This window comes from Solanum stenotomum, chromosome 7 (genome assembly GCF_019186545.1).
Source record: "Solanum stenotomum isolate F172 chromosome 7, ASM1918654v1, whole genome shotgun sequence".
Taxonomy (NCBI): domain Eukaryota; kingdom Viridiplantae; phylum Streptophyta; class Magnoliopsida; order Solanales; family Solanaceae; genus Solanum; species Solanum stenotomum.
In genome coordinates, this window is record NC_064288.1 from 52,472,635 (window position 1) to 52,496,203 (window position 23,569).

A 23,569-nucleotide genomic window follows, 5' to 3' on the forward strand; every position below is an offset into this window, starting at 1 on the left:
GGACCAAAGAAATTGTATTGAACCAATTCAACATTGAATTATTGGTGAAGAATATTACGACATCATATATACTATCATTATATATACTCAAATGCAATATATATCAATTATTTGGTACGTCCACATACGTTGATTATTATAGAGCATATCATTTGTACCGATCAATATTGGTCTACGCTTTTTTTAGACCAAAACTATTGTATTGAAGGGCAATTCAACCTCGGATCACAAATATGTCGATGATTTCAACTCATTAACACATAAAGTCCAATAAGCATATCTTGTGTTGGTACGGAAATGGGATTCCCAATAGCCGGAGACAAAAGATTCATATGAGAAAACATAAGTAAACGGGCCTCTACTTGAGCCTCCAAGGATAAAGGTACATGAACAACTATTTGATCTCCATCAAAATCGGCATTGAATCCCTTGCAAACTAATGAATGTAAACAAATAGCGCACCCCTCCACTAAAACGGCTTGGAATGCATGTATGCCTAATCTATGCAGCGTAGGTGCTCTATTCAGCAATACAGGATATCCCTGCATAACTTCTTTAAGGATTTCTCATGCAATATAACGAAACTATATATCCCAATAAATAAAATAAACTTTACAAGTTTAGAAAAATATATGAGACATATATATAATTAATAAAAGGATACAAAAAATTGTGTCATGTTTACTCATCAATTAATAGCATAATATGTCTCAAACGTGAAATATACTTTTTATATACAATCAATTAATTATTCTGAAAATAATTAGCAAAAAATAAAATAAAATGAAAATAGAATAAAAATGGAATGGATCACCATGCATGTTAATTTTCTTTTTCTCTGACTGATAATGAAGAGGCCTTCGTGCGTAGAGTCAGAGAAAGTGCAATAATTTCTACAACCAAAGATCAGGAAAATCCAGATTTATATGGGACATCCACCTGACAAAAATGTTATGGTAAAAAAAAAATAGTATGTGGCAAAATTGAGAAAAAATAAATCATGGATATAATTGAAGAGTTTTAAGTTTTATTGTACAAATAGTGTGAAAAATATTTACACGATTAAGTTTATTTAAATACGTTTTTTAAGTTAATCTCAGTTGATAGTTATGTTTTTTTTTTTGGAAAAGGGTCAAATATGCCCCTAAACTATTTGAAAAGGTCTATATATACCCCCGTTTAAAATTTGGCTTACTTGAGCCCTCGCCGTCCAACTTTTCGTCTAGATATTCCCTTATGGGCGTTAAACGCCAAATGGAATTGCCACGTCATTTTTACATTACCACGTGGCATTGGAAAATGGTCAAATATACCCCTAAACTATTCTAAAAGGTCTAGATATACCCCCTTTTAAATAAACTACCCAACCCGTTTTCAACAATTTTAAAAAAAAAATTATTTATTTTCGGTAAATCCCGAAAATAAGTAATTGACTAATAAAAAAATAGGAAAAATATATAAAATTAACGCCAAAAATTCGCAAATAAATTTAGTAACCTTAAATTCAACAATTTTTTTAAATTTTTATTTTTTTCGATAAATCACAAAAATGAGTAATTGATTAATAAAAAATATGAAAAATATAACCTAAAAATTCAGCATAAAGTCATTTTATATATATTTCCTATTTTTTATTAGTCAATTACTAATTTTTGTGATTTATCGAAAAAAATAAAAATTAAAAAAAATTGTTGAAAATGGGTCGGGTAGTTTATTTAAAACGGGGGTATATCTAGACCTTTTCGAATAGTTTAGGGGTATATTTGACCATTTTCCAATGCCACGTGGTAATGTAAAAATGACGTGGCCATTCCATTTGGCGTTTACCGCCCATAAGGGCATATCTAGACGAAAAGTTGGACGGCGAGGGCACGAGTGAGCTAAACTTTAAACGACGGGTATATCTAGACCTTTTCGAATAGTTAGGGGCATATTTGACCCTTTTCCCTTTTTTTTTTTGGGTGTGTTCACAAGTAGATAAATAGACATACATTTCCTGCGTAATATAGGTCCTTCAGGCCCAAATAACACTAGGCAATTCTGACGTGACAAACTCGACTAATAAGATATTTATAGGAAACTCACTCATCACTTCTATGAGATACTCCCTCCGTTTCAATTTACGTGACACTTTTCGAATTATGAAATTTAAATAAGTCTATCTTTGACCGTAAATTTTTCATACATTTTTTAAATATTTTGAACTATCAATTATTGTGACTTATAGTAATTTTTACGTAGTTTATAAATATATAAATTTCATTTCTAAAAATTTGAAGATTTCATGCGTAAATTATTGGTCAAATTTAAACAGTTTGATTCTCAAAAAATGAAAAGTGTCACATAAATTGAGACATAAAAAGTATCATTTATTACATTTACTTTGTCATTTTTACTATAAACTCAACTGAAGATATTATCAAGCAAATTCAATCACTAAGGGGTCGTTTGGTGTGAAGGATAATATCAAATAGTCCTGAGATTAAACAAATAAATTGTTCTTCAAATTTATTATTTTGAATACAACAAACTAAACACTCAATAAAAAATAATATCATTATTACTTATCATATCATAACTTGAATTCAAACCAAACGATCCCTAACTTATTTAATAAGATATTACCTATTGTACCAACTCCGTTACGGCAGAGTAATTTGAGAGTAGTAGTAGTGTATAATATTTGAAGTGAGAAAGTTAAAAAGGTACAAGTACGTTTTTCTTACTTTGTGTGCATACGTGCATTTCCACGTAGAAAGTCATTAACATAAAAAGCATAGCAAATCAAACAAAAGTGAATTTCAAACTTGTCAGAGATTTTCACGTGCAAAAGTATTTTTAAAATTTTACCATATGATATTAATTCTACATTTTACCAATTCTTATTTGGACTTTGACCTTCCAACAACTACTACCAGTATTAGTCGTGCAATTGTTTTTTTCTACTTTTGTATTGGATTTTTGATTAATTTAAATTTGTATTGGAAAACGCTACTATGATGGTGAATGATTAGTTAAAATTGTAAAAAATATATATTTTTTAAATTTATTTAATAATTTTGATTTAATATGAAATTGAAATAAAAGCATAAGTCATAATTTACCTTTTAAATTTATCATGATATTTTATTTAGATATTTAAATTAAATTTTATTTTAATTGAACATCTCAATTTTTAATAGTGTTTTAATTACATATCTTCGACTCATATTTTGAACTTTTCTTTTGTATGTGTTTTCAAGTTGATTACATAAATTAAAATACATGGATGGCTCGATGTATTTGGAGGCCTAAAGCGAAATTTCAATTAAAGGCCTAAATTTTTTTAGCTAGCAATTATTATATAAATTGTTAACATTATTCTATAAGTAATAAGTTGACAAAACTGCTTATAAGCTTCTTCTTTTTGTTTAAAAACACATAAAATAAGTCAATCTAAACAGGCTTGTAATTCACTTTATCCAAAATATGATTTTTACTATTGATTCATATTTTTGATAGAGTTGTAACTTACATATAGTATAAAAGGGGTCTAGAAAATTTCAATGTGAGAGTTAGTTAAGAGAATGCAAGAAGACAAAACAACATTCTTCTTGATTTCTTCTATTTGATTGAGGTTAAGGAGAATAAAATAATATATATATTTTTTAAGAAAAATACATTTATCTTAGATAATTAATTTTTTCTATAAAGAAATTAACACATAATTTATTGTGGTAAAAATTAGAAGCTCCCTAAAATTGGGGGACTAAGGTATATGCCTAATTTTTATAAGCATTGAGTCGGCACTATTAAAATATGATACATTTTTTTATTATACACATTTGTCTCAATAAGCCATAAAATGACAGACGTTTTCTAGTTTGAAATTGATGTGTATAATTAAGGAAATATATATCATATTTTATGTGGTTAACTTACTACCTAATAAACCAATGAAAACACGCATAACTTCTTTTCTTTTTTGAAATCTGAACCGAAAATGTTTAATTAGACCATTTTAATAAAAATTGAGGTATTAAATGAAAATTCAATTTAGTCCAGATATTATTAAAAAATATTCTAAAAAATTTAAGAAACTTATTACATATCAAGCTTAAAATAAAAGAGAAAATAAGATACTTTTAAACTCCAAAAAATGGACATAAAAAGGAGAGAGGGGCCGCACGGGTGGAACAAGACTTTGTTGGGCTCTGTCTTTTCTTGCTGCTTCATACTGCTCATGACTGTCCCTCCCACCCACCGGCCTCCTCTTCCGAAACAACGAAATAATATGATAACTGAAATATTATAAATAATTAATGACAATGCATATTCAAAGAAATAAAATTTTATAATGGTCATCGAATTATTGATATTAGACTTCTAGCTCTAGCCCTACTATTAACTGTAAAAAGTGCCAACACAAGTTGTGGTGCACTGATGTGAGTGTTTCACCCTTAACTGAAGGTTTCGGGTTCGAGCCCTGGGTATGGAAAAAATCCTATTGGAAGCTCAAAAAAAACTGTAAAAAGTAGTCTCGCGTATGATATTTGCACAATAACTAAATGTAATTTAATTAAGTTAATTAAAAATATACTAAATGTAATATATATTAATAGAAAATAGAAGTAGTTATTTTATATTTATTGATTTAACTTATATAAACAAGTTTTGCCCTCACAATCAACTAGTCTATCTATCCTCCATAGTTTTACTTCGTTTTAGTTATTTCGGTTATCATATTACTTATTATTGGTATAATATAATATTATTTATTTGTATTACTTTATATGACTTATTTTTCTTTTTAATCCGTCTCTATTTAATAACAATTTGATTCTAAATTGTCCATTTTATTATTAATAAAATGATTTATAGTCATACAAATATTTATGATTTATTTTAGACCACAAGTTTGGAAAGTCTTTCTTTTTTAAACTTCATGCCATGACAAACTAACTCATATAAATTAGGACGAAGTTATGCTTTTCACTCATCCGAACCGTTATGTTTTTTTTTTAGTCGAGAATCTTTCAGAACACTCTTTTATCTTCAACAAAGTAGGATACAATGTATGTGTACGTATCATCTTCTTTATTTAATCGATAAAATTATACTGAATATGTTATTATTGGTATCATCTACTCTCCATAGGCACGTTCCTCTAAGGATTCTTGCTGTCGGTTTAATTACTCCCATATCTCTAGCTTTTCACATCTTCTATTCTCATATTCATACTATATACCAAAAAAAGAAATTTTAAAAAAATGTTTTCATGTAGCACTTCCATGATTTTAGCATAATTTTATTATTTAAATATTTTTTTGAAATAAATTAAAATAAAAGTATAACAAGGATCGAGGAAGTGGTATATACATTGGAATACTAGTTTGTTCAAAAAACAACAAATAAATAAATAAGTGAAATCTCATAGTGGAGAATAGTTAGTACTAGGAATCACCTTAAACGATATTAACAATATTATTATTAATAGCAATAAATACTAATTAACAATGCAACTCTCCACTATGTTACTTTTAAATGTATTATATTTTATTAGGAAAAAAGATCTGAAATATATCCGAATTTTGGCCAAAATTGTTGTAATAATACCGATCCTTGGAAAAGATCTTTTACCCCTGGACTATTTAATAGTGTATTTTAAAAGTATATATGTGCTCACGTGGACATCATAAATATTTATCATTATAAATGGTAACGTGTCCACGTGGACACATATATACCTTTAAAATACACTATTAAATAGTGCAAGGGGTAAAAGGTCCTCCATAAAGTTTGATAACGTAACATCAATTTCGGCCAAAGTTGGAGTATTTTCATACCCTTTTATTACAATTTTAATTANTAACAATGCAACTCTCCACTATGTTACTTTTAAATGTTATTTTTTATTAGGGAAAAAGGTCTGAAATATATCCGAATTTTGGCCGAAATTATTGTAACAATACCGATCCTTGGAAAAGACCTTTTATCCCCTGGACTATTTAATAGTGTATTTTAAAGGTATATATGTGCAATATTTCATCATTATAAATAGTAACGTGTCCACGTGGGCACATATATACCTTTAAAATACACTATTAAATAGTGCAAGGGGTAAAAGGTCCTCCATAAAGTTTGATAACGTAACAGCAATTTCGGCCAAAGTTGGAGTATTTTCAGACCCTTTTATTACAATTTTAATTAATATATAAACAATTTCATATTCTTTATTTGTTGAAAATTTGTGCTTCTTTACAATTCAATTTTGACTTCCAGAAATTGGACCACTACTTATATATATATACACACATATATATAATCTACTATATATCGGTACTCCCTCTATGACATTTATGTATAGGCAGTATATATTTAATTGATAATGGATTTTAACTAATGTAAAAAACAAGATTTTTAATATATGTCAAAAAATAATCTTAAAAAATCAAATTTATAATCTAAAATATGCTATAATATTTATAAAGTTCTAAAACATGTGATAAGTAGTATAAAATAAAAAAGTTTAAAAAGTTTCAAATATATAAAAATGTATTCTGTTAGATTTTTTTTACAAATATTGTTATATAAAATGAACGAAAGAATATTGATTTAATACTTGTACAATTTACCGTAAAAAAATATTATATGTTTTTTTCAACGGCTCGATACATTATGAACATGATTACTCAATAGATGTGTTGATAAGAGATATATCCAATGAAAATTAATTGAAGTACACATAAATTGATCTGATCAATATCGTAATAATTTTTTTATTTTTTTTTTGTGGTAGGGATGAGAAGTTGTCTTTCAATAGATATGGAGAAAAAAGGGTAAAGAAGAAAGATGCTTAGCTTTCCAATTGATTTAACGCCAAATAATGCCAATTATTTCCACATCATACTCGTGTGAGTTTGTAACTTCGAGACTGTAAAAGAGAATATTGTGAACATAAATTAAACTTTTATATTCCCTAAAAAGGGAATATTGTTGGTCGCCAAAATAATTATCGCTTTAACAAAATAAAATTATTCTCGAATTAGCAAGTAAAATGTTATCTCAAAATAATTGTTCTTTTTAGAAATTCAAGATAAGAAATAATAGTTATTTCGGAATATATCTTTGTATTATAGAATTATTTCTTTTTAAAAGTGTTTAATTTTCAAGAAACATCTACTATAAATAAGGGTAATTTAGTGAAATATACCTTTTTTAAAAATAAGTGTGAAATGAGCTAATAGGACATTTATTTTCGAATGGATGGAGTAAGGATCAAAGTTACACATATTCTTTCATGGAGAATTTTAAAAATTAAATAAACATCTATATTTCATTTTAAAAAGATTTTGGCCCTCATAGATAATAATTATAATAGTAATTGAAAGGACTTGAGGCATTATTGATTTGCTTTTTATTGTTACAAAAAAAAAGAAGCAAAATATTGTGGGACAGACAATCTAAAGCAAATAGTTTAAATGATTTTTGGGCCTGTCTAGTTTTATGTTAACAGTGATTCAAGATTGATTAGAATGTCTGAATTACAAAAACATTTTTAGTTGGTGTTTGGGAAACAAATAATTATAAAGTTACAAAAATAGAATTATTTTTTTAAAAAAGTGTTTAATTTTCAAGAAACATCTACTATAAATAAGGGTAACTTAGTAAAATGTACCTTTTTTCTAAAAATAAGTGTGAAATGAGCTAAAATGACATTTATTTTCGGATGAATGGAGTAAGGATCAAAGTTGCACATATTCTTTCATGGAGAATTTTAAAAATTAAATAAACCTTTATATTTCATTTTAAAAAGATTTGGCCCTCATAGATAATAATTATAATAGTAATTGGAAGGGCTTGAGGCATTATTGATTTGCTTTTTATTGTTACAAAAAAAATAAAAATATTGTGGGACAGACAATCATCATAATAATTGTTTTACACAAGCTAATATTTTGTTTTATAGAATCCTCTTATTAACCCAATGGTTAACTAATTAAGTACCTTATACCCTTCATAGTTTCTATGGCAAAAGACAAAAAAAATAAAATTAAAATAGTGAAACACCAAAACTAATCCTCACTAACGTCATAAAAATCCATTTACATATATTAAGAAAAAAAAAGCGATGAAGAAGAAGAATGATTTATCAAATGTTCAAGGAAATGTGAAGCAACAATGATTAGAAATGACAGTTCAGTGCACGAAGCATTCTGCATTCTTGTAGCATTTGAAGAAAAGTCGTATAGGAATATGAAATAAACAATCAATACATACACTAACACAATCATTAGTTATTGATTCCACGACTCAAAGTTTTAACATATAGATCATACTGAGACGATTTTACTATGAAGCAATAATGATGAACCAAATCAAGAATCCAAGATTGAAGAGTACTAAAGTAAAAACCAAGAAAGCTTCAATATCAATATAATCAAGCAAATTAGAAATACAATTTCTTTTTTAAAAAAAAGAATGAGCTATAAGTTCCAACTTTTTTGAGGATAAATAATATATATCAACATACTCTTAAATAATGATATCTCTAAGTACACCTTCTATACAAATCTTCAAATCTTCATATCTTCAAACATTCATTCTTTCCTCTCATGCCAACACACAAGCATAGCAATGCATCTTCTTACAATATAAAACTTAGCCCTTTGCTTCTTTGCTATATGACTACACTTTTTTCCAAATGATTTTGTTGAGTTTTGTGATGAATTATTAATGTTGGAGTTGTGCTCTTCATCACTTTCTCTAATTGGTTCCATATGAATATATGAAACAAAAACAAAAAGAAGGAAAGCTATTTATACTACTACTTCTGCAAGCTGCAAATTTGCAGCTTGTGGCAGTGGATATTTATATATATATAAATATAATATATAATATAAGTATTTACTTTATTTTATACTACTATTGATTTGAGACTTTGAGTTACCCTTGTTTTAGTCTTTTACTATTTTTATCTAGTACTAGTACATTTGGTTGATCTACAATGTGTACAAATTTACCTATTGCAATATTATGCTAGATAAAAATGGTTCTTTTGATTTTACTATTATATATTCTCTTGGTCCCATACTCCCATTTGATATGTGACTGTGTTTTACTGTTTACGAAAAAATAATTGGCTTTTGAAACTTTTGCAGTAAAATCGGAATTTAGGGTTAAATTATATTTACGATTAACAACATTTTTGATCCCTTGGTTTTGGTAAATTATGATTTGTTCATTATAATTATATTTGTCTAATTAAACATATTTTATCTCTTTGCTTGAGAAAAATCATAAATTTTTAAAAATATTAATTGTTCTGTCGTTTAATTACTCATATGTTATATTAAAGTTTGTATTATTTCTTTAAATGCGAGAATCATTTACCTTGAAAATAGTCAAAATATAATATATTTCCTACATAAAAGAATCAAAGCACACATTTAAACTTATTGAAGGTTAATTAGTTATGTTTCCTTTTTAATTTTTTTGGGTCAAATATTACCAGAATTAAAATAAGAATTTATTGATAATTGACACTACTAAAATAGGGCCTTTTTGGCGAATACAATCAATTTTAAAGGACTATCGACTAAATGAAGCATCCTATCTTTTAGTAGTACGAGGGACTAAAAGTGCTATTATTCCTTATTCCGAATCATAAAGACTTGTTCTATTTTTCTAAAACTAAAAATAAAAGTATATCATATAAAATATAATAATAAAAAGTAATATTATTTTTAAATTTTGATGGTATCTTTTTCTTGGTCAAGTTTCTTGAAGTCTAAATTTATACCTTTTCACACATGATGAGTTAATATGAAAGGGTTAATCTTTGATAAATATAGGACTATGATATTAAGTCAGGGCTAATTGGTACCATTGGTTTGATAAACAGACAACATCTGTAAACAGTACTACAAGTACCCCATTTTGACTGAATTAATATTCTGACCGTTTCAATTTGTTCGTCTTATTTATTTTTTAAGCTATTTAAAAAAAAAATCATGGCTCTATAAATAAATGTTATTCATTCTAACATAGTAACATTCATAATGTAATTCTATGGGCTTTGAAAGTTTTGTCTAGGGAGGAATTGGTGGGACACAAGTGATACGTTATCATTTGTATGAACCTCTTTGTAATTCGAGTGAATTGGATGAAGTTATTTCTTTCTATATTTTGTATTCTCATATTTATATGGTGGATTGTTCATATCCTTTGTGGATGTAAGTCGGTTAACCAAACCATGTTAAATCTGTGTCTTATGGTATATTTCTTGTTTTACCTCTTACTCGTGGTCGTTTGAGGTTTGCTTTGTTAACTTTCGTATGATCCACCTAATTATTTCGGTCCTAACAAGTTCTAACTTTCTACATGACATGTTTAAGATCATAAGATTAAAAAACACATTTTACGTATCTTTAGTTTTAAGATCACAAGATTCAGAAGTCTTCTTTATTTTTTCAAACTTCGTTTTGGATAATTATGAGCTTAATTAGTTAGATGGTTGGTTAGTCGTCTTAACTTTCACTTTATTTATAAGAGTTTAATTCTCCATATTGTAATTTTCTATTTATGTCAAATTAAAATCAGACAAATAAATTAAAGAGCGCATTAATTATGGTTTTGGCCTTATTATTGCTGTGAAAATTGATGCCAAAGCTGCAACTTGCAAAGCTTTTTGTTCACTGCTTCTACTTTTTGGTCATGGTCTTTTAACTGTTACTCTACTATAAATGTGTGTTGCAAAATTTTTCCACGTTATTTCCTTTTAAAAATATGTTTAAATTACATTTGAAAAAGACAACTGGCGGTCGTTGGGCATGGTATGATATGGTACGGTATTTAAAAATTTTGATACCATAACTTCGGTAGGTATCTAAAGTACTATATCATTACCATACCAAATTAGCTCGATATGATTTGATATATTTAATTTTAATTTTGATATTTTACAATATGATATTCAATAACTATAATTTATTTGACTTCGATTTACATATATTTATAACTCTCTATACGATTCATTTAGCCAAAAAAAAAAAACACTGTTGAAGTAGGGGAATTAGAGGCATGTTCACGTGTACAATCTGTAAGACCATATTAAATATCTACCCTTTTTTGTTGACCAAATTAAATGCCTTTCAAACTTCACAGTGCACGTGCTTATATTATTAAAGGAAATAAAAAAGAAAAAAAAAACAGCTCTTAATTAAATATATGTCCGTTTATTTTTACTTGTCTATAATAAAATTTTATATGTTTCTTAAGAAATAATACATAAAATATATATTTTATCATAATGTCCATATTGATTGGTGTATTTATAAGTAGTTAATATTAAGTGTAAATAAACAAAAAAATTATCTTTATCTTGATATGCTAAAGTGAACAAGTAAAACCTTTTAGTATATAGTTAAAACTTAATAAGAATTGAATAAGTTGAAGTATAACTTTCATTTCAACTCATTGAAGCTCAAGGAACTTTGATCCATTCACATTCAATTCATCTTATCTGTTCATATTCAATCTAACTTGCATATTTAACACCTCTGATAAGCATTAAAATACGAATACCAAATTTCGAACCGAAACAAAAGAACTTTGAGTTACCAAAGCACTTTAGTACGTACAACTTAAGTTCAAAGGTAGTCCAACTTACATTACTATGCAAAAAAAAATAAAAAATGATAAAGATTTGGAAAGATTTGTCAAAACAAAACTAGTTTCAAGAACACTATTGTGTACTGTGCCGTGGGGGTGGGTGGGTGGGGGGATATGAAAAATAAAAGGTAAAATCTAATAAAGGATGCATTTGGTATGAAGACAAATATTTTTAACACAATAGATCTTATTTATTTTTTTATTTTTGATAAATAAGTAAAAAAATATTATTTTAAAAATATTTGTATATAATTGAGACAAATAGTACTATGGGAGGTCACTACAATAAAAGAAAAAATTAGTCGTAATAGATTTTACTTAATATTTATGTAAAGATATGTAGCAGCAAATAAATTAACATCATTGCATATGGGGCCACTAAAGCCTTTAGTGGAACTTAAATAGAGTGTTAGTTAATATTACTCTATATATAATTACCGTTAAATATAATACAACAACAATCCTATTATAAATGCAAAATTCATTATTTATTGTAATGCGTGAGCATGGGTAGATAGGGGTGTGGAATGGTGGAAATGGGGGCTACGGGGTGGGGTGAAGATAAGGTGTGTTGGAATATTAGTGAAATTTATTTTTTCTACTTTCATTAGAAAAGTCGTTTTCCTCAATTTTAAGAAATTTGTTTTCCTCGAGAAAATATTTTCAAAATATTTGACCAATCAAATATGAAAAAATTGAAAAATATTTTTGAAACCAAGCACACCCAAAGAGCTGCATTTTATTCGCCTCTCAGCCGATAGGAATTAGGACTATATTCTTCCATCTTTAATTAGAGGTCTCAAATTTAAACACTAAATATAGAATATTTTTGTCTTTGTAAAGGAACATTTTACCCCTCCAATATGATTTTTTTTTTATAAGAATCCAAATTTTATTGCATCTCAACATTAAAATCGAGCACTAGATGAGAACTCAAATTTTTTTTTTGGTCAATCACAAGTTTTATAAAATACTACTTTAATCTAAAATTGGTTTCAAACTACTATTTCATGATAAAGAAACTATATAATTATACAAATATTTCTACCATATTCATTGATTCTCTTTTTAATTTGAAATAATTGCATTTTATCTTACAATTTAATAATTTCATACAAGATTTCAAGACAGATACATGCGAATCACAATAGATACACTTTATATACATGTATCTAGTGTGATTCGCATATATTTGGGATACCGAATACGCGAACAAAATATGAGAGTGGTGAGTAAGTTGGAAGTTAATTAGCGAGCGAGATTTGTCTATGTATCCCAATTATAAATACATGCAAATTACACTAGATACACAATATATACATGTATATGGTGCTATTCATATGTATTTGGGATATCAAATACACGAGAGATATGAAATGGCGGGAGAAGTGGGAAGGAGGCGAGCAAGATTTATCTATGTACCCTAGATACATGTGAATCCACTTGGATACCGTATCTAGAACAAATTATATACGATTTTCACTCATTAATTTCGATATACATATATCTGGACACACCAAAATTTGGTAAGATTTGTAATACTACAAACTAGCATTATATAATTAATCAGCTCCTAAACTAGTGAAGTTTACGTAAATTACCCATTCATGATCCAATAGTAAGTCCATCTGACCAACATATATTGGGCTGAAAAGTCGGACCAAAACCTTTAAGGCTCAAGCCCAATTTCGGCCCATATATCGATTTCACACATATGTTCCTCTTTTAGGCTAATCATTGAGATCTATACTTCTTAAAAACAATTTAATGTGATTTAATATATTTTAATAAAAAATTTAATTTGTTAGAAAAAAAAAATCTCTAGAACGTGGTATAGAAGAGAGGAAAAGGACAATTAATGATTAATCAGTTTGAAAAATTAAGAAATAACACACATGTTACAATAAAAAAAAATCAAACTATTTAAAAAGAATTACGCGTTTCTCCTTGCAAAAATGAATTTGTGGCCATCCACGACTTGAGGAAGTCTAGGTGATGCAAAGTGTATTCTCTGTACAAATTCTATATCCGTCATATTATGGTAAAAAAAACTTGTTATTTTTTATACTCATGATGATGTATTTATACGTTACAAGTATGGTATACGAGAAAAATNCCACAACTTGAGGAAATCTAGGTGATGCAAAGTGTATTTTCTGTACAAATTCTATATCCGTCATATTATGGTAAAAAAAACTTGTTATTTTTTATACTCATGATGATGTATTTATACGTTACAAGTATGGTATACGAGAAAAATAAGCTATTGAATTAATGGACTTGACCCAATAGCTATTTCTATGTTATTGTCCCCCCATGTATTGTAAATTACTGGGCCACAAGCAAGTAATCAACTACTCCCTCCGTCCCTATTTAGTTGTCCACTTTAGAAATGACACACATATTAAGGAAACAATGATTAGCATAGTGAAGTTACAATTTTGCCCTTATTAATTATGATTTCAAAATAAATTTATTCAAGATAACTAATCAATGTTGGGGGAAGTTTAAATTTTCAAGAAGTTTAAATGAGGGTATAATAGGAATTTTTTTTTGTCCTTTCTTGATTTGTCAAAATGGACAAGTAAATAGGGACATCTAAAAGAGGAAATATGGACAAGTAAATAGGGACGGAGGGAGTACTAATTAGGTGAAGAGTCAAAAACAATTATTGAGTGTCCAATTATTACAAACAAATGAACAGTATAAGTGAATTTTCTTACTATGTCTTGTTTGCTTCTTTATTGGTATTATTTTGGTGTCTTAGAAATAATCTAAATCAAAATTAAATATTAATCTTGTGAGGAGTCAATATTTTGGTTGTTATTCAAAAATAGTTACTAAGAATTATGACCTCTCAATGAATTAATATAAATCTTTCAATGTTTGGTTGAAAGATATGTTTTTGATATGCAAAATCTCAATTTAGATTTTGTTCTTTTTAAATATATAATTAAATAAACAAAGATGTATTACCTATACTATCTAATAGTTAATATTCTTTTTAGGACATATACCATTTTTTTAAATAGAGATTTGCTAGTTTCAAACATCTATTTAAATATAAAAAAGTATACCATAAAAAAATTTGTTTAAGATATGATCTAGTAAATAAAAGAGCTTTCTGTCGCACTTCTCTATTCACTATTCATTCTCTATACTACATATGCATTTTTTTAAATTTCTCCAAATCAGGTCTGGTTAGCCGACGATCAAATTTGACTCGATAAAAAATAAACCAAACATACAATTTTTAATTAAAAAAAATGAAGTATGATTGCAATTTTTTTAATTAAATTAAAGAAGAAGCTTCACGCATTGTATTTGAATAAAAGAATTTGTTATTCATCATCCTCTTACCAAAATCAGATAACAAATTTAATATTTAAAGAGCAAAAAATCCATTAGAACACATCGTTTTCGAAACCTTATGGTCAATGAGACCAAAAATATAAAATAAAATAAATTATGTTAAAGTTTTATTATTTAATTATTGTTTTCTTATCAATATTTGTCATTTCTTCCTTATCCAGAACGTAACCAATAATTCAAATTTGTTGGCCAACTACTAAACAATAAATTAAGTCAATAGTTTTTGTTTTCTTTTATTTATCACCTGATGCGTAGAACTAGGATATTTACATTGAGATTCAATTAAATATGAATTCACGCATTAAAAGATTTTTCTTTTAGGATGATAATGTAATATTTTTTTTATTTTTAAGGATCTGAACCCGAAAACCTCTAATTAAAAATGGAGGAATTCTGACCATCCTACTAAAATCGATGTTGGTAAATTAAAAGAATAGTCATGTCTTGTAACTTTGGTTTTTTGGTTCTAGCCCAACTTAAGATACAATTGTAATGTGGGAATTAATAAATATGAAGAATATGATGGCATATTATGCTCTCTCTTTTTTAATTTTAATTCTTGAATTACTATTATTATAATATATTATTATTCGTATACCGTTGAACTACGAACAAAAATTCATTATTGGTTTATTAAAAAAAGGAAGTTGCATATAAGAGGTAAGATACCTTTAATTGGGGGAGATATTTAGTGAAAATGGTATGGACTTGGTCTAAAATGGATAATATTAATTATTTTAGTGTGAGGATTTTAATAAAAACCGCTAAATGGATAATATTACGAATAGAATTATAAATGGTCAATTTTCATCCCTTGTAATTGAATTTTGAATATCTTGAAGTTTCAAATTCCACAATTAAACTGAAAAGACATTATCATAGAATTTTAACAATGAAATTTTAAACTCTATCTATAATATTGATTAATTTTCAATCTCAAATTGAAAAGTGACTAGACCGTGCTACTACTATCAATATTACATTGTGTTAAGACTTCTTTTAAAGCTAAATGAAACCAACCTATTTTTAACTTAAACCAACATATACTTCCTCCGATGCTCTATTTGTCCTATATTTTGAAAATCAACACGATTCATTTTCAAAGTTAAACATGAATTAAATGAGTAATTCAATATTTTATATTTAAAATTTAAATATTCAGAACTTATCTATAATTTTTAACTTTTCTCATGTTAATTTTAGGAGAAAACATATTTTTTAATTAAATGCTAGTCAAATCTCACAAAATTTAATTCTCGAAAAAATAAAACATGACAATTAATATGTGACATAAATAATATTATTTTTATTTATATAAAAGAGAACAACAACCAAGCAAGAGTTTTATATGTTGATTAAATTAAATCTTGCTTAATCCACCAACCAAACAAGCACTAATCTTCTTTATTGCTTCATCCACCAACCAAATATCAATCAAGCTCTAATCTTGTTTATATATCTTTTCCATACATTTATCCAAACAAAAAAAAAATCCAAACAAAAAAGTCAACAAAATTCTCTCCAATTTTTCCAAGATGATCACCATAGCAACAGAACAAAAAGTCATAGTAAAAGTGGAATCTCCAACATCTGAATTTCTTGTTGAAATAAAAGGAAGTGACAAAGTTGAAGAGTTAATCAAGATTGTGAAAAAAGCATGGGGAAGTGATTATATGTTATTAAGGCATAATTCTGTTGAAATGAAAGTTGACGAGAGTTTATCTAAATATGATGTTAAAGATGGTTCAATTATCAGAGTCAATGTCTTTGCTGAAGCTCCTTGAAAAAAAAACAAAATATTGTAAGTGATATGAACTTATAATTTGTTTTAATTTGTGAGATGTGAATAATATATGTTGTTACGGGTGGGTTGAATTTGTTGTTTTTAGCTTGATATGTAGATACGACTGTATCTAAAAGAAAGAACTTTTGTTTGTTGAACTCATTCTGAATTCAATAGTTATAAGTTTTTCGATTCATTTTTATGTGTTAGTTGAGAATTTTATGTTGAAATCATGTTATATGCATAGACAAATTCAAGATTTTGAAGTTTATTGATGGTAGATTATATTCTTTTAGAGTTTGTGACTATTAGACAAATATATATGTTTCTAAGGCACAATTTTGTTGAAATGAAAGTGGATAAGATTTTATCTACAATGTTAAAAGATAGTATTTGTTATCAGAGTCAAAGTCTTTGTTAAAGCTTGAAAAATTATAATTTGTAAGTTATAATATATTATGTATAAATTGTTTTAATTTGAGGGCTTAATTTGTGGTGATGATTGAAAGTTTCTGATTTAATTAGAGAAGTACTTGAGGAGTGTTAACGATGATGAATTTATTGTCGGTGTATTAAATTCAATACTTGTGGGGTGTTGTCAATAGTGGATGTAGAGTGCACTCGATTCGATCAAATTTATTAGTTTTGGCTTAATTCATAAGTTTATATGTTAGAAGAAAATTACGCTTGTGTATGTAAATTTATTGAACTCATTTAGTAGTTATAAATCTCTGTTTCGTTCTATTTATTAATGAGACTTTATATCTATTTATGATGTTAAGATGATTTTATCATCAGAATCAATGACTTTGCTAAAACTCCTTGAAAATCTATAATTTGTAAGTCATATATGCATGTAATTTATTTTTGTTTTAGGGGCTTAATTTGTGGTGATGATTAAAAATTTGTTATCTAATTAGAAGTATTTGTGGGGGTGATGGCAGGGGTAAATTTAGCGTGGGTGTACTTGATTCGATCAAATTAATTACTTTTGGCTCGATTTATTATAAGTAAGAAGAAAAAATAAACTTGTGTATGTATGTTTTAGATGTGTGCGCTATTTCTTTGTTGATAGTTGAAAAGAGCGAGAAGATTATATATAAGGTTTATGATGTAAAGTTGAGAGTAAAACATATATGAAAAGAAATTGTATTTTATGAAAAGAGAAATTGGATTAAGTAGAGCTAAAAATGACAATGGGGCGGAATAGGGTGGATGCAGGGCGGGAGGCTGTGCGGGGCGAAGTAGATATGAGACAAGTTGAAGTAATTTTTTTCAAAACTAATGAGGGGCGGGGCGGTTTTAAGGTTGTTGGGGCAGATGCTTGGCAAGTTGAAGTAATTTTTAAAAAAATTGGTGCGGACTGGATCTATGCGATTTTATGCGGATTCAAATTTAATTTTAACTTTTACATGTTATAAGAGTGATAGAGTACCACCCTTCAAGAGTAAGAATAAACAAATTTCATGACAAAATTCATTATTTTTTTATTGGAATTAATATTAATTAAAAATTTCTTTAAAGTTACTAAAATATTCAAGATAGTAAATGAAAAAGTTCAATCAAAACTTATAAGTTTCTTAAATGCTTCCCAATTGACCGTTTAAAAATAAAATTTTAAGTCATTATTTATTAATGCAACTTAATGAGAAAAAGAAAAATATTGAAAAATTTATACGGAGCCAGTTTATGCAGGGGCAAGTTGAAAATGAAAAAAATTCTTGTGCAGGCAGATTATATTTTTTACAGGCTAACCACAATTCACCCCACACTACCTCGTTACCATCTCTTAGTAAAGCAGATTAATCTAATATAATTTATTTTGATCCAAATAAATTTTAAATAAATTTAAACTTATTTTATTTGGATTAAATCCGCCCAATTATCACCTCAAAAATCACATGGGAAGAATATCTCTGTTTGATAAATATGCGTACAATAATAAATATTTTAAAGCAAAAGATAAAAACAAAATTAAACTAAAAATGATGTGGCAGATAACATTTGATTGGTTGAAATAGATCATTTGAACACTTTGAATACTTTGCTTGTTTTCATTATACTTTATTATAATTATAACTTAAATTTCACGTCAAACTACCACATATAAAATAAAATGACAAGAATAAATAGCTTTTTTTTAAAAAAAAACATCAAATATTTAAAACAAATTTAATTTTATTGAAATTGTGATAGTCCTCATAAGGTAGGGTAAGCCCTCGCCTCAACAAAATTAGTACTCCCTCTATTTTAATTTATATGAAATTTTTTAATGTACCTCAAAGAAATTGACATTTTTTCATATCTAAAAATTTAATTTAATTTTAAATTCTTATTAGAAATTCTATTCTTAGTGTACTGTAATTGTCCTAAAAATATTTATGAAATATTTTAGAATATTAAATTCTTAGAAGTCGTTTGACAAGTTGGATAAAATAAAATATTTTGGGATTATATTTGTACTATTTTTCATATAAATTTGTACTATCAATCAAATATAATATAAATCTTATTATTTTTATTTATCCATTATTTCAAAAATAGATCATCACTTTTAACATATAATGAAAAAATAATATATTACTCAAGAAACGTGCAAAGTTTTTCAAGACCTAATATCACACAATAATTAATATGGACATTATGATAAAATCTTCCTATCAAATCATTATTACTCAAGAGACGTGCAAAATTTAAAATGAACAACAAAAAATAAACGGAATGAACATCATCCCACTTTCCCAAAAAAGAACAAATTACTACATAGGTTACAAATCCATCATAATAACCCTAAAATAAATCAATCCCCAAATCAAACAAACCTTTAGAACTCGTTTGATACAATGGACAAAGAATAACTAATTTCAAAATTAATTTTATCCCATGTTTGATTCAAATAAAATTGTAAAAACAACTTATTCCAAGAGTATAATGTTACTCCATTCGTTCACTTTTACATGTGACAATTTGACTTGACACACCCATTAAGAAAATAATTATCGATACATGTATTTTACCAAACTATCCCCTATTAAATGATGTCTTGAAAAATGATTTGGAAAATAAATATTTAATATTGCGGGTAAAACATGGGAAAAAATAATTGTCTTTTCTTGATATATCAAAAGTGACAAGTAAAAATAATAATCTATTTTAGGAAGGGAAAATTGATAAATATACCCCCGAACTATCGTAAATGGTATGCAGATACCCTCCGTCATACTTTTGGGACACTGGTGCCCCTACCATAAAAAAACTAGAGCATATATACCCTTAAATCTAACGGAAGACTAAATAGGGACACGTGACACAATCTTATCAGTCGATCCAATATTTAATAAATGTCAGGTCAGTGGATACAATTATGACACGTGTATGTCCGTTAGTACAAATGGTATATATGCTCTAGTTTTTGGACAGCAGGAGCACCTATGTCCCAAAAGTATGACGAAGGGTATCTGCATACCATTTACGATAGTTCGGGGGTATATTGTCTTTTTTCCCTTTTAGGAATAAGTGACGAGTAAAAGTGAACGGAGAAAATATTTTTGTCCCACATTAAAGACATAATATAACAACCATCCTGAAATAACTTATTCTCTCCTAACAAAATTTCGTGTCCAATCAAACATGCGTAAAGTGAGAAGGGTGGGGGGGGAGAGGGGACCAATTAATAAAGTAACCTAACTTAAAAGACCAAAAAAAAAAGAGGGTTAAGTTAGGTAGTAACAAAATAAAATTTTTAAAAAATGTTTTCTTCTTCTTCATCATCATCAACAAATCCATCTCTCCGGGTAAAAATTCCGGTGACCGGAGAAGGAAAATTGACGATTAATGTGAAATCTCCGACGTCGGAGATGTATACAGAGGTTAAAGAAGCAGATAAAGTGAAAGATTTGGAGAAAATGATTAAAAAAGCATGGGGAGATAATGATAATTATATATCACTTTATTATAAATCAATTAAAATGAAAAGTGATCATTTATTATCTTTTTATAATTTGAGAGATGGCTCTATTATCACTGTATCTCTTCTTGCTGAACCTCCTCATCGTTATCGTTATCGTCATCATCATCAATCGGTACGTTTTTTTTTCTGATTTTCTTTTCTCTCAAGCTCACTTTTTTTTAGTATAATTGCATTTTTAGTCCTTCAATTATGAATATTTTTTTATTTTGATCCTTATAATATTGTTAACTGAGTTGTATTGCCTTATCGTTATAGCTTGTTAAGACTATTGTTACGATGATTTGTCTTGTATGTAGTATTCATTTACGTTATTGCTCCCTGTTCTACTTTTGATTGTTTTTATCGTGAGTCGAGAATCTGTTGGAAACAGTCTCTCTATCAGTAAGATAGTGATAAGATCTGCATAAATTCTAACCTTCTCATATCTTATTTCAAAAGATTATACGAAATTATTGTTGTATTAAATTGTATTATCTTGAAATGTAGTAATAGTAGTAATTAAATGGTATTTTGTGAATATTTATAAGCAAATTGATTAAAAACATATTTTAAATAATTAAAAATTAGATATATTTAATCAGATATGACAATATTTAAAACTAAAATCCATTAGTAAATGAGGGACCAAAAATGCTATTAACCCTTTTCTTTAAAAATAATTGCATCTTTGGTCTCTCAATTATTCATGATTTTTTATTGTAGTTTTTGTGATATTTGAGGAAATATATTTGGTATGCTATTAATTAAAACACTTGTTTTTAGTTATTTTATATAGAAAATATGTTTGGACTATTTATAGAATTATTTTACTATGAAACATGGAGTAATAATATAATATATGAAAAACTAAATAGTAGAATAGTTGATAATTATGATAAATTGGGTAGATATTCCATCAATAAAGAAATCAAAGCAATACATTTTAAATAATAGAAGGTTAAATATTCTTAATCATATATCACAATTACTGAAAATATAATTGATCAATAATTGAGATACTAAAAATATTATTACCCCCTTTTTAATTTGGAAAATCTTGAATTCCTTTTACGTTTAGTTAGTTGTCATTTTACCAAATTTGTTGAGAATTTAATTTTTCAATTCAGAAATTAATTGATACAATTTAGATTGCAGCATGTGACCCACTTATCTTATCTTATCCAATTAATTAATTATTTGGTTTTTATTTCTTTTCCTTATTTTGTCTTCACATGTTAATTTCCAATATATTTTTTAAAATTATTAAAAGTGCTAATTCTCTTGATTTTGACATTGTGCCTTATGCATATGAGATTTGTAGTTGATTGAAATAATGAGAATTTTTTTTTCCGTACCCAAGAACTATCATGACAAAAAAGGAAGAAAAAAAAATCCTAAGTAGATGATAAACAATTTAATGAATATCAATACGTTTTAATTACGGTTCATGATTTATGTTGTTCTTATTCTTAAAATTATCATAAAAGCGTATAGATTACTTAAAATATAATATATTTTAATTTTTTTTTGACACTAATACAACAATATTTCTTAAGGAAAAATTCTTTTGGCCAGAAAATTTGGCTAGAATGGTAATGGTATTTTACCTATGTTATTTTACTTTTTTGAACATTTTTACCTTTTTAACTTTAATATCTTTTAACTAAAAAAATGGAAAAAAGATTAATTTATTTATTTTTTTTAAAAAAAGTATACATTTTTTAAATTTCTGATTAAATTTTCTGGTCATTTATCATTACCTTTTTAAAAAGTCCAAATAACATAGTTATGCATCAATGAACCTCTAGTTGATTGCAATTTTTAATTGAGAAATATCTTGTTTAGGAGTTGCTTAAATTTCAAATTTCTCAACTTTGGAATTTGGAAATTTGACCAAATGTACTTTGACTAAATCAACTATTTGCCCTTTTAGATATTTTTTTTAAAAAAAATTCTTTCTTTAATGATGGTGTCTTGGAAATGCAGAAATCTTCATGTGAAACCAAAAAAAATGCCAAATTTCAAGAGGAAACAAGCAGCAGCTCCAATGGTGAAATTAATGGTTGTGAAAGCTTTTTATTTCATATGGCAAAGATGTCATCTCAATTTTGCTCTTCCATATTTTCAACCCATTAATTAATGGATCTGGGAGAAGCGGAAGGAGTTAGAAGTATGAATCGTCCTTTATTCTAAGATATAGTCGATTTTAATATTAAAATCGTCAAGAAAATCGAACTAATATGTTATTATTATCGACATTAATTAACTAAACATCCTAAGATTTTAGGTGAGCTTTTTTCTAGTTTTTTAAGTTTTATAGGATTCATCTTCTTTTTTTAAAAAAACTTATTTGTACTCTTATAAGATCTATTAGTCTTCATTTGGAGTCTCTTTGGCTTTTAAATATTTTGAAAGTTAAAAAGGGTGAAAAACATGTAAAATATTTTTTCTTTTTGAGTTTCATAGTTGAAATTCAAATTATCAGCTATATGAGTTTTCCATTTGAACTATCCTCAAATGTTTATCAAAATATTTGGCACACCTTTGTAACAAAAAAATTTTCAATTGGGTATCTTAACCTAAGCTCAAGTATGTCTAAATATATATATACATATATGATGTTGATATGACAACTTGCAATTACAAAAAAAATACCAAACATGATTTATTATATTAGTTTTAATAAATGAATAATCTCATTCGTAACCAGCAACCAAACGACCCTCAGAGTAAAATCTTAAATTTAAAATTAAAGAGTTTTTAGTATGAAGCATTTTTTTTTCTAATTAACTATAATTGAAAAGGTATCATCT

At 27.0% G+C, this 23,569-nt stretch overlaps 2 protein-coding genes across 2 annotated transcripts in view; both read left to right on the forward strand.

The window, feature by feature from the left end:
- Nucleotides 1–1,667: 1,667 nt before the first annotated feature.
- LOC125870200 (uncharacterized) overlaps nt 1,668–23,569 on the forward strand; it is a 390,460-nt gene continuing 368,558 nt past the window's right edge. Inside the window, exon 1 of the mRNA XM_049550563.1 lies at nt 1,668–1,673. Within this exon, the coding sequence (XP_049406520.1) occupies nt 1,672–1,673 (2 nt within the window). The 5' untranslated portion in view covers nt 1,668–1,671. The remainder of the gene's footprint in view (nt 1,674–23,569) is intronic.
- LOC125870193 (uncharacterized) lies at nt 20,514–23,140 on the forward strand. Its single transcript, XM_049550554.1, has 2 exons — nt 20,514–20,889; nt 22,743–23,140. The coding sequence occupies exons 1-2, from the start codon at nt 20,557–20,559 to the stop codon at nt 22,890–22,892; spliced, it is 483 nt and encodes a 160-aa protein (XP_049406511.1). The 5' UTR covers nt 20,514–20,556; the 3' UTR covers nt 22,893–23,140.

Bases quoted from the DNA above. Each gene is read 5' to 3' on its own strand.
- LOC125870193 (XM_049550554.1), top strand. From the start codon at position 20,557: ATGTTTTCTTCTTCTTCATCATCATCAACAAATCCATCTCTCCGGGTA. The intron at 20,890-22,742 runs GTACGTTTTTTT...TTGGAAATGCAG, and splicing joins ATCGTCATCATCATCAATCG to AAATCTTCATGTGAAACCAA.